The following is a 12,671-nucleotide window of genomic DNA, read 5'->3' on the forward strand; positions in this document are numbered from 1 at the left end:
TATGGAACTTGGAAACTCACCTGGTTACTCATGGTTATCAAAACTTGATAGGGATAACGACTATAAATCTCATACTGAGAAAACTTCATAGCTGACACATTTTCATTTAGCAATACTGCTGGGCTGGGATAGACTGTTTCAGGTAATCCCACCATAATTGATAAAAAAATATCAAAATACTGATACAAGACCGTTGCACAAAGATCCAATATAGGATATGATCCATGACAAAATCAAGGGGAACCTGCAAAAAATTAGTGAGGCATTAGAAGGAAAGAATGATAAAAGATAAGAGAAGGCCTAAGCCTCTATCAGAAATCGGCTAAGAGCAATTAGAACTATGAAAATCAAACATATTAATCTATAAACTATTTTGCTTCCAAAAAAGAAATCCTCAAGGAGAAGTATTATTACCTTAAACAACTGTTGTGAAAAGAAATATATGATGTTCTAATCATGGAACTAAAGAAGAGATTAGAACTGTAATGAAACACTGTTAAAAAACATTAAGATCAGAGTATAGAAGATTGCAAAATCATGGAGAAAAGTAAAAAATTAGTGACTGAATTGATGTCGTCCAATTCGCAGAGCTCTTTTCGTCCCTCGTGTATTATCTACATCTCGTTAATCGTTACTATTATCAGCATAGCTACCACTTCTGCAAACAGTAGAACACTGCCCCGATTAAGATAAAGTTGTAGTATCAATATAAAGTTATAATATTTTCATCTCATTATTATCAGCATAGCAACCGTTGGCCACTGATGTCACTTTTATTGTTTAATGTTGTTGGTATTTTATTGAGATTTATCTTTTACGTATTTTTTTTTATCAATGAAGAATTTGGTGTTGTCCTAATAGAGTTTCGAACTCAGGTCATTAATTCTCCGAGTACCGATTATATAGCCGCGTGACTCTACCACAGTAATACAATGATATTTAAATTTTTCTGCAACACAGATAATAATATATATATATTTTTTTTTATAAATTCACAAACAATTTCCTTAAATAAATTCACACTTAGCAACTAAGAAGTCAGTCTATCGGTATTCATGGAATTATTCAAAATCTGTTTGATTTTACACTAAAAACCACCCGTTAAAAGATCAATAAATATCCAATAAAATCTCAATTGAAAACGCTCCTTGTAGTTTGTCAACAAAGATCTCATCTCATATCGACAGAATGGAGTGATATACGATAGGTGGAATAATGCAAGATTACTAAATAGAACTTGCAAAATAGGCATATGCTGGTGTACTTTTTGAAGCATTCTTATTGGGTTACAAGTCAAGTCAAAGTATCTCCAGAATATTCCGTCATTTTCTCAACGATGAATTTGGCTTTTATTTATAATTTATCGCGTGGAAGATGAGGACCAGTAAAACTCAAAGAAAATGATGAGATCTTGTCTAAAAGATCGAATAAACAAATGTTAAATTTTAGAAACCTAAAATAACAAAAGAATATTACAAAATGAAAATCAAAAATAAATAAATAATTGGAATCTGATATTTAAACCCAAACACTAAAGCCGGTACATTTGCTACTGTCTACTGCTCTTATTGTGTGAGCAAAGGCAGGTGAAAATTTTAAAAAGGCGCAACATACCTGATTAGAGCAAGTCTTATGGTGGAATTCTTGTATCTTTCATCTTCCACGCCACCTCAACACTTGGAACTGCGGATGAAAGCATAAGTATAATAGTGGAATAGTAGAAACGTTATTCTTAATGGAGCTAAAAAAACGCAATTAAGAATGGAGCTAAAAAAACGATATTAAGAATGAAGTTTTTTCTCAGCCGTTAGATTTCAACAACTCATTTTAAATCTATGGATAAAAAAAACACAATTCCATCCACAATTCCAAATGCTGAGGTGGTGGGAAGATGAAACTCTTCCACCGTAAGACTTGCTCTTACCTTCCCAAATCCCACAAGTGAGTGTTAGTGAGATGTGAGAACAAATTACGAAAATAAATTCTTGGGTGGAAATATACTACCCATGAGAAACCATGACTTTGCTTTATTCTTCTTCTACTTCTTGTCACTACTAGTAGTACTGGTCGTCGTCGTCTTCCTTCTTCTTTATTAACAAAAACACGTTTATTTTTCTCCTCAAAAACTTCCATTTTACTCCTTCCGATCTTTACTTATAATCATCTAGAAATATCATAAACTCGGTTTATCCATATTCCACACCAAATTCCCTATCAATCAAGGTATGTTTTGCTGTAATCCGTTCAGTTTTTAGCTCTGGGGTTGAATTTCTAAGGTTTTCATGTTTGTATTACAGTTAATTTCTGGGTTCTTGCATGTAAATTTATGTTAGTATTACTGGGTTTTGCTTAGCTTTAATGGATTGAATGTTTATGTTAATCGTTTATTTTTTTTATTGTTGTTGTACTTTAAAAGGTGACATTTTCCAGTCAAAAAGTGTTATTTGATAGAGGTATTGAGGATTATCTTCTGGGGTTGTTTTTGGAGGTGTAGGAATTGATGCTTAAGAGATAGAACGGTTCGTAGTTGAGTTACTTTGGCATTTAAGATGGTGGAAGGACCGAAATTTACGGGGGTTATAGGAACTTCTGATTATGATAACAAAATGTATGAATACACACCAGGGTCATACTACAAGATTGGTGAGGATTCAAATATGTCAATTGATAGTATGGCGAGTTTGCAGACGAATACAGGCGGCGGGTCTGTTGCTATGTCTATAGATAGTAGTGTTGCATCGAATGATTCTCACACACGTATGCTTGATCACCCCGGCAACAAACCTGTTAATAATAGTAATACAATGGGATATAGTGTCCATCGTCCAGGTAGAGATCCACATGTGTTAAGTGATGATGCACTAGCTGAGGCTTTGATGGATGCTAGTATACCTACTCAGGGACTTGAGAACTACGACGATTGGACGATTGATTTGACGAAGCTCAGTATGGGGATGGCATTTGCACAGGGTGCTTTTGGAAAGCTGTATAAAGGAACGTATAAGGGTGAAGATGTTGCTATAAAAATATTGGAGAGGCCCGAGAATAGTATTGAGAGGGCTCAGTTAATGGAACAGCAGTTCCAGCAGGAAGTTATGATGCTTGCTACACTGAGGCGTCCGAATATTGTTCGGTTTATTGGGGCGTGTCGTAAGCCAATGGTTTGGTGCATTGTAACGGAATATGCGAGGGGTGGATCAGTTCGACAGTTTTTAAATAGGCGGCAAAATAGATCGGTGCCATTAAAATTGGCAGTCAAGCAGGCGTTGGATGTTGCAAGGGGAATGGCGTATGTACACGGGCTCGGTTTTATACATCGGGATCTCAAATCTGATAATCTTCTAATTGCATCAGACAAGTCAATTAAAATTGCAGATTTTGGGGTCGCACGGATTGAGGTTCAAACAGAGGGTATGACTCCAGAGACGGGAACTTACCGTTGGATGGCTCCGTAAGCTTCCTGAATCCTTGCTTTATTTTTGATTTTATTCCCGTACCCAACTTTGTTGTTGATGCTCTCTATATGCCTAATCTCGGGTGGCTTCTTACATTTTAGCATGTATTTTGACTCTTTGATGTGAAATGTCTCTGCAAAGTCTTTTGCCTTTCTCGTTGACTTATAATTATCATATCTGTGTATTAGAAGCTATTGTATATGAATGGTTGACATGCTATCCGACCAACATGTTGTCATATTCTTCAACTATAGATTCCCTAAGGTTTGTCCAAGCATCTATTCTTTTGTGAAACTGCTTTACTATCTTTCTGTAGCTGTTTCTCTGACTCCTGCTGAAACTTTCTTTTGCGATTTGTTTTCCCCAATATGATATGGAAATATGCTATCTTGTGCAGTAATAACAAGTGTGTTGGTTTTTGTTGCTTCCAAAATATTAATAAGTACACTGCTATCAACTTTTTGCTTGTTTTCTACTTTTTTATGACTCAGTCATGACCTACTCTTTGACCTCCTTCCCCGGTATGTTAATCGATCATGTTCTACAGTTCTACTCCATTGTGGATCCACATCCAGTCATAACTCATAAGTGTCAAATAAAAATGTCAATGTGTTATTGTTTCTACTTGATCAGTTATGCTAAATGGTCAATGTTTTTCGAGACAGTATTGTTTAGTGTAGGTTCTACCATATGTGAAAAAGAAGGTTTTACATGTATATCCTCGTAGATATATAGAATAATCTTATTATAACATGCTATGTGATAGACTGATCATTTATTTGTTGTCATACCTATGAGACTGAGTTTCATACTAAGACACCAAATTCACAAGTATGCACTACATATGTATTTTCTTGTTTGAAAGAATCAATGTTGTTTTGTAGAAGACGCCTATAGGCTCATGGTTGTCTTCTATTTGGATGTTGTGAGCTTCATGGTGATGCAATAGTAACTCTTTGTACTTGCATTTTTGCTTTTCGCTTTGAGTTTATGATTTCAAGACACCTGTTTTTTATTCTGTATCAAAAATTAAGTTGTGCAATTGGCATCGAAGTTCACTCAATTGTATCTACTCTCAATTTTTCTGCAGAGAAATGATCCAGCACAGAGATTACACACATAAGGTGGACGTGTACAGCTTTGGCATTGTCATGTGGGAACTCATCACAGGATTACTTCCGTTCCAGAATATGACGGCAGTGCAAGCCGCATTTGCCGTTGTAAACAAAGGTGTCAGGCCAATAATCCCAAACGACTGCCTTCCTGCACTTACCGACATCATGACACGTTGCTGGGATGCAAATCCTGATGTGCGTCCACCTTTTCCAGAGGTTGTCAGTATGCTTGAGAATGCTGAGAAGGAGATAATGACTACTGTTCGAAAGGCTCGCTTCAGGTGTTGCTTGACGCAACCCATGACTTCAGACTGATTCAGGAAAAAAAAATAGAAGGATTTGAAAAGAGGATAACAAAACGACAATAACAGAAGAGGGTGATTTTACTGAAGGCTTGTGTATGTAATTGTTTTTCCGTATAATTTTTCTTTTTTTACTGGAGATAATCTTATTGTTGTTAGTAGTAAAGAGAAGAAATAGAACTGTGTGGGGTGGTATAGATTGGGGCGTATTGTTCTATAATTACCCATCAGTTCATTGTCTTGTGATTCTTCCTCATTATTCACACTCTTGGAATTTCTCTGTATCTTAATTTGTAATTGAAACATAGCGATACATTTCGTGTGCTTCTGCCTTGTATTAAAACTCTCTATTTCTTTTCTTTGGTGTTTCCAAGGTGTGCCCCTTGTTGACATGCATCGTTTTTCTGACAGCCAACTATCTCTGTTTCCGAAGGAGAACGAAGAGCAGAAGAAAGTCCCTTTGAATGGACAGGAAGCACCAGACACAATCCCAACAGGTACAGGGTAATCATCATAGGTACTTATAGTGATTGGTTTTCTCGTTTATATAAGATTTTGTTGATCAGTTTTCAGTGTCCAATCATCACATGAACGTAATGATCATCTGACAGCATAGTCATCTGAATCATTTAGAACTCTCTGCATCATATCTGTTCTGCCAATACTCGCTATTAGTTCATTGGTCTCTTAGGCATGGGGTGCAAGCTCACATACCAGGCTGTAAAGTCTAAAAGTAGCGCATGAGAAAGTCTAAAAATAGTTCATGAGATTCATCAATAAACAATGGAAGTACATCACTGCTTACGATTGCTAGAATGTTTAGGTATGCAACCACCACCAAGGTCATGTATCTCCTTATACTATGTACAATTGCACATGGTAGGTGAAAATATTCCCCACAGAAAACAAAAAAAGTCCAAAAATAAATAATAATCAATCTGAAGATATCCTTGTAGGTGCGTGATGAACTAATTGTTGTTGCTATCGTCGTCAACGTCAACGCTCGTATCAGCATCCTAGTTCCTGTTTCGCCAATATAAAACCTTTATGACAGTCTCTGTGATGTAGAATTACAACCATATTGAAAACAATTCCTTTAGTCCAAATTTCGATTCCTTTAGTCCAAATTTCCAGCCAATGTACCAGGGGATCTTTGAAACATTGCCCAGAACAGTACTGTTTAGACAAAGATTGTTCAGTGTAGGCTGCATGGATATATCCAATTATTCTTTTGCTTTACAAGAGCCATATTACTTGGTTCTAGTGTTAGATACAGTACGTAGATGAGTTCAGACTTCAGATTTGGATTTAACTTCCGACGATTTTACCATCTCAACCAGTGGCATTTTGATGTTTGTTGAGGTGGCAAATGAGTTTGGATGAATTATGGTGCACAAAGAATTGCTTAAAGTTAATACTTCAGTCACTACGGGCCACCCCCATACGTTCCAAATATTGTCAGACAAAACAAACTCTGCTAAACCTGAGTAGCCCTGCTCAAATTGATCAAACGGGATTCATATTTTCCAATGGTTGGTTATGATGCTACTAGATTAAAAATGCTCAATTTATTTTTTCTCGTTTGGTTGTCGACCAATCCTTGGAGTCTATTGGTAAGAAGGGTATTTTGGTCAATAGATAAACTAATAACTAACTAACTTTTCTGTTAGTTTTAAATTTCCATCGTTTTTCTTGGGTGGAGATAGGAAAAAAAATTGAGTGATTATTTTTTCATGTTTGACTCTAAAAATCTTAAATGGTTCTCATTAATCCCTCCAAAATTGACAATGTTTTTACTAAATTTAGCAGAAATTTATTTAATTTGGAAATACATTTACCTAATTTTTTTTACCAACATTTCAAAGAACAAAAAAATTGTTCAAGGTTTTTGCTCTACGAGATTTTCATGGCAGAATCAAGAAGACATTTTGAATGGACAAAATTCAATCTCTGGGTAAAATTGTAAAGGGAATAGGATCTTAATTCTTTGGTTTGGCGTTACATTGAAGGAAAATGGTTAGGGATTCTCTTTTGTTCTTGAGTTTGGTTCTGAGGATCTTAGTTTGTGTCAATGGAAAAACCGACGCACCGGATGGTATTTGCTTCAACTTTTGATATTTTTTGCTAATAACATTTTTGTGTGTTATTAATTTACTTTTCTGTTAGTACATTATTTTGAATTTTGGTAAGAATAATAGTTTTCTGCTACAATTTTTTTCTTGTATGTTTATTGTGTTATCGTGTGTTCAATGTAATGCCTGTTTCAAACCACAATGTACCTGCATAATCATATAATTTAAATTGGAAAACCTACATGTATTAGTTTGAGTGTTTAGAGGAATTTTTTTTTTTAGTGTAGAACCGGAGTTGCAATTTATTGGGTTACATATTACATCTTTTTTTTTTTTTGGCTCAAATCCTTTTCCGGGATTTTTCTATGCAGTGTCTGCTTTAGGGGTCATGTTTACTAGCTTAAATTCTCCTGGCCAACTAACTGGTTGGAAGTCTAGTGGAGGCGATCCATGTGGTGATAACTGGGAAGGAATTAAGTGTAAAGGTTCCTCTGTAACAGAAATGTAAGTAATTTTTTCCGTGAAATCGTTGTTTTTTATATATTTTTACTTCAGTAAGCAGAGGAGCTGTATTGATGTTTTCTTCTGAGCAGAAAATTATCTGGTCTTGGACTGTCAGGATCGATGGGATACCAACTATCAAGCTTGACATCAGTAACTTACTTGTGAGGCTTTACTAAAGAAATACGCAGGTTTTATACATTTACCGTTTCTTTTTTAACAAATTTGATTCAACTAAAGGCCGTGCGTTTGTTTTGTCGTAGTACAGTGACTTGAGCAATAACAACCTTAACGGTGATATACCGTATCAGCTTCCACCAAATGTAGCTCATATGTAAGTCAACCTTATTGTGGTGTGTTCTTAAGCCTCTAATAACTTTGTTTTGAGGAAAAAAAAAATGAAGATTTTCTTCCTTTGCCTTCTGTAATTTTGTTTTGAGACCGTTAACTTTGGGAGTTTGTTTTGCAGAGATTTTTCAAAGAATAGTTTAACAGGCGGCGTACCTTATTCAATTTCTCAAATGTCTGATCTTAAATATTTGTAAGAAATGTTTTATTTTCTCCATTTTGTACATTGTTCTTCTCTCTATTTGCTCTTGATTTTCACCAGTGAATTTCTGGCCGAATGCAGGAACCTTGGTAACAATAAACTTAGTGGTCAGCTGAGTGATATGTTTGGGAATCTCCATAAGCTAACTTTTATGTACGCATTCCTTGATCGATACAAGTTGATTTTTAGCACTAGTTGTCTCCAACATAAAAACTTTTACTTACTAGTTGTGGATTTTCAACAGGGATCTCTCCTCCAATAGTTTTTCAGGAAACCTACCACAGAGTTTCGGATCACTGAAAAATCTTGAAGAACTGTAAGAAAACTTTAACTGCTTTCTTTTCTTGAACATCTTTTTGCTAACATTGTTTCGTTTATGTCCAGGCATTTGGAAAACAATCACTTTACAGGTTCGCTAGATGTTCTCGCTAAACTGCAACTTGCAGAACTGTAAGTACGCAGAATAACGTTAAATTCAAGAACTAACAAATGCATACTGTCTCTAGTAGCTCCAATTTGTGGTGTTTATGAGGACTTATTTGAGTTTTTTTTTTGTATCAAACCAACTTGTTCGAAATTCAGTCCACTAGACGTTCATTTCTTTGCTGTCTTTCTTATTCTTTTGCTATACTTGATTACTTGGGCAGGGATGTTGAAAACAACAAATTTAGTGGTAATATCCCCAAAGATTTGAAGGATATCACCGAGTGAGTTACCCTTCTTATGTCTTTATTAATAGACGTTACTGTTTCCAGTTTGATGAGGTTGAAGTTATTGTCTGATGGTTTTACTTAACATGGATATTTTATATTTTTATAAGAACTGGTGGAAATTCTTGGAAATCTGGTTCTGGTGGCAATGGTAATGGAAGTTCAGGAGGTGCTGTGGCTCTCAATTGGGTAGCAATTGGTGGAGTAGTTATAGGAGTGTTGTTAGTAATCGTCTTTATTCTTGCCTTTTTCGCAAGAAGATCGCATAGATCTTCTTCTTCACATTTTCTTGATGAAGAGAAGCTTAGTCAGAGAAGACATTTTAGTCCCCTTGTATCCCATGAATTGTCAAATGAGATTCCAACTGATTTCAAGGGTAAGATTTTTCCTCCTCCATTCCTTTTGCTTCACATTTTCGTAATATTTTGTTTTTAATGTTCTAATATGATGTAATGTCCAAATTCAACAATGTTTTTATCAGATTACGACCAAAGAATTCCTGTACCTCCTCCAGAGCTGAAGTCGTATGATTCATCCGCTTCAATGAGTCCGAAGAGTTTGCAGTCATCTTCTTCAGTAGGTTTTAAGGTTCCACCTTTTGATCGGGTTAAGTCAGTTAATGATAATGAGTTTGGGAACCGGATGAATATCAAAAGGAGCACATCTGCCCCTCGCGCAGTGGCCTACACCTTGTCAGATTTACAGTCCGCAACTGGTAACTTTGCTAGCGGTCGACTTCTTGGTGAGGGTACCATCGGGCGTGTTTACAGGGCGAAACTGTCCGATGGAAAGGTATAGCTGTGTCCGTTTCTCCATTTCTCACTGTCTCAGACACACGACAAACTGTGCAACATCATTCGCTTTTTTCAGGTTATGGCTGCAAAAAAGATCGACTCCTCAGTAATCGCTGGCATGAACTCGGAAGATTTCGTAGAAATGGCGTTAAATATATCAAAACTGCACCATCCAAACATTTGTGAAGTTCTTGGTTATTGCTCAGAGCAGGGACATAACCTGTTAATTTATGAGTACTTCAGAAATGGATCGCTTCATGAGTTTCTACACCAATCAGATGACTACGGCAAACCACTAACGTGGAATACCCGAATCAGGATTGCTCTAGGCACAGCTCGAGCAGTTGAGTAAGTTGGATCTCATTTTACCATCGAAGTCCCATGTTAATTGGAATGAGAATTCTTGTTCTTTGAGGTATAATATTTTCATTTTTTAGGTACCTCCATGAGATTTGTTCTCCGTCTTCTGTTCACAAGAACATCAAATCACCCAATATCTTGCTTGATGCTGAACTCAATCCACGCCTCTCTGACTGTGGTCTTGGGTCGTTTTACCAGGTAGGCACCTCTAGATTGTAAAAGTAGATATTCAGAGTGATAAGCTCCCATATTGTGCAGAAGTTCGGTGGCGTACTTACTGGTTATATTTCAACAGCGTACAAGCCAAAATCTTGGAGTCGGGTACAATGCTCCAGAGTGCACCAAGCCATCAGCATATACAATGAAGAGCGATGTATATAGTTTTGGGGTTGTTATGCTGGAGCTTTTAACGGGTCGAATGCCTTTTGACAGGTATATTACATATAATCTAGCCTTGTCCATTCTATTATAATACACTTACCACATAGAGCACATAGCTGATATTGCTCGACTTGTATGAACTTGGCCTAACAGTTTCGGTCCTTTCTTTTAATATTTCTAGCAAAAAACCAAGATCGGAACAGTCTCTAGTTCGATGGGCTACACCACAACTTCACGATATTGACGCACTGGGAAAAATGGTTGATCCTGCTCTGCATGGGCTTTACCCTCCAAAGTCACTCTCTCGTTTTGCAGATGTCATTGCTCTTTGTGTTCAGGTACGGAATCCTCCTCCTATTTGCTATATGACATTGTCACCCTTCAGTATTTCTGGTGGCTCATTAGCAGAGTCCAATTTCATTTAATCGCTGTTAATGTTCCGTTATGCATGTTTGTGTTCAGTCGGAGCCAGAATTTCGACCACCAATGTCAGAAGTGGTGCAAGCACTAGTGAGGCTGGTTCAACGTTCAAGTATGAGCAATAATGCTTCTCGACGGGTAGATAATGACTCAGACCAATCAGATTATTATTGAGGAGCATACAGATCAAGCAAAATGTGTATGTTTCTTGTACATGTAAAGACATGTAGGAGGCAGGAAAACAGATACTCTCCTAGTGAAATGATACATGTAAGAACAATGTTTTCACCGTCTGACTTCTTTCGATCCAGTTTTTATATTTATTGTCAATTCAAATTTTATTAAAATACTCCATTCGGATTGTAGGTTAGACATGTCCATAAGTTCGATCAAAATCTGCTTTCTTGATTCAGACGTATGCACCTTGAAATTTAGGCTCTAAAACCAGTAGTACAAGTAGCTGTTCATTAACCAAACGGCAAGTTAGCAATTAATGCTACGAAATGAATATGATAATCACATTGCCTCAGAAAGAAAGAAACCTTGAAAATGATTGTTTAAGAGTTGTGAGAAAATTGAACATTTGGACTTCTCATGTAGTAATAATGTTGTGTGACCAATAAATTAGTACTCCAAATTTGACGGGCGAAGTCTTTAAAAATGCCGATATTGATTTTAGGTCCCATTAAGTGGTAAACTTTTGTGATTGGACCCGAGATTAGTCCAGAGTTGGGTTTGGGTCAGGTTAAACGATTGACTATATTTGACTATCTATACTACTTATACAAGGGTCGGTAATTACGAGGCATGTCCATAAATGGCAATAACAAAATACCACTTAGACGGAGACATGCCTGAACCTTCATCAAAGAGAAGAAAGAACTAAACTATGAGGCTACGCTGCTTAAACATTGGCCTAGATAAATAATTTTGGTATAATCATTTTTAAAATAAATTTTTCCAAACATTTTTTTACAGATAATTGATTATCTTAGAATAATGATCTCTGAAATAAGAAGAAAGAACAATGATCTAAGATTTTTTAGTCCTATGTCCTTTGTTTTTTTGCCTCTTCTTTGATAGTTTAGAGAAAATAAGAAGAAAAAATTCAACTTGAGTTTTCTAGAAAAATAATTGATTATAATAAATTTTCAAAACAACTTTTTCCTGTTTATGGAAATAATGGATTTTTTCAATTATGATTAAAATAAGCAATTATTATAATAGTTACCAAAGCATATAAAATCCATTATAATCTACATGGGAATTTTGATAAAGTACCCCCGTTTTTTTATATCCATAAAATTAATGCCCCTGTTTTTTTCAAATTGGTTAAAGTGCCCATAAAGTTAGTTTTTCCGTCTGGACCCACAAAAGTGGTCAACTCTCGTTTACTAGGTCTAAAAAAATGACGGAAATTACTTAATTACCCTACCATGTATAACACAAAATCCCTAATGCTAGCCGCGCCTCCCTTCATTCTTCTTCTTCATTCTACTCTTTCTTCTTCACTATCCTCTTTTTATTTCATCATCTTCTTCGAATCTCATACAACAACAACTCGTTTTTCAGAGTTAGGATTTGATTTTGGTTTGTAGATAATGTTGTGAGTGAAGTTAGAGTTTTATTTTGATTTGATTACACTTTTAGACGAAAAGAAGCAACAAGGTAAAATTCTTTGATTTTGAATCCGCTGTTACGCAAGAAAAAGAGAAAAAAGATAAAGATGAAGATGATAAATTGATGGTGTAACATAGATGTTTGATAAATTTTACAAACATAGATAGATGTTTGATAAGTTTTAACATAGATAGATGTTTCAAGAAAAAATACTTACATCAACATGATAAATTTTAGTTTTGTTTTTGTTAACATAGATGTTTGATGATTAATGGATCAAATTGGTACGGTTGCTTTGAAGTTTTGTCAATTTGAGATGATGAGTTTGTTTTATTTCATCTTATATGTGATTGTATGAACCCAAATTGATAAAATATGGATTGTGAATGTT

The 12,671-nt window shown here is 35.7% G+C and overlaps 2 protein-coding genes across 5 annotated transcripts; both read left to right on the plus strand.

Moving 5' to 3' along the window:
* The first annotated feature begins 2,062 nt into the window (after positions 1-2,062).
* LOC113298950 (serine/threonine-protein kinase STY13-like) lies at positions 2,063-5,229 on the plus strand. Of its 2 annotated transcripts, none has more exons than XM_026547848.1 (3): positions 2,063-2,223; positions 2,417-3,451; positions 4,546-5,200. In XM_026547848.1, exons 2-3 carry the CDS (start codon positions 2,550-2,552, stop codon positions 4,883-4,885), a joined length of 1,242 nt encoding a protein of 413 aa, XP_026403633.1. In that variant the 5' UTR covers positions 2,063-2,223; positions 2,417-2,549; the 3' UTR covers positions 4,886-5,200. The 2 variants fall into 2 exon arrangements, with proteins under 2 accessions (XP_026403633.1, XP_026403634.1); XM_026547849.1 differs by having other exon boundaries at positions 2,066-2,223; positions 2,495-3,451; positions 4,546-5,229.
* On the plus strand, positions 4,916-11,011 carry LOC113298949 (protein STRUBBELIG-RECEPTOR FAMILY 5-like). Of its 3 annotated transcripts, XM_026547846.1 has the most exons (17): positions 4,916-4,968; positions 5,284-5,369; positions 7,316-7,448; positions 7,538-7,609; positions 7,714-7,779; positions 7,915-7,986; positions 8,077-8,148; positions 8,240-8,311; positions 8,380-8,445; positions 8,643-8,702; positions 8,816-9,081; positions 9,187-9,497; positions 9,576-9,847; positions 9,937-10,057; positions 10,155-10,291; positions 10,422-10,578; positions 10,703-11,011. In XM_026547846.1, exons 3-17 carry the CDS (start codon positions 7,333-7,335, stop codon positions 10,832-10,834), a joined length of 1,992 nt encoding a protein of 663 aa, XP_026403631.1. In that variant the 5' UTR covers positions 4,916-4,968; positions 5,284-5,369; positions 7,316-7,332; the 3' UTR covers positions 10,835-11,011. The 3 variants fall into 3 exon arrangements, with proteins under 3 accessions (XP_026403631.1, XP_026403630.1, XP_026403632.1); XM_026547845.1 differs by lacking the exons at positions 4,916-4,968; positions 5,284-5,369 and adding an exon at positions 6,713-6,967; XM_026547847.1 differs by lacking the exons at positions 4,916-4,968; positions 5,284-5,369 and having other exon boundaries at positions 7,390-7,448; positions 7,709-7,779.
* The last annotated feature ends 1,660 nt before the right edge of the window (positions 11,012-12,671 follow it).

The sequence above is a fragment of the Papaver somniferum genome, chromosome 7, assembly GCF_003573695.1.
Source record: "Papaver somniferum cultivar HN1 chromosome 7, ASM357369v1, whole genome shotgun sequence".
Lineage (NCBI taxonomy): Eukaryota > Viridiplantae > Streptophyta > Magnoliopsida > Ranunculales > Papaveraceae > Papaver > Papaver somniferum.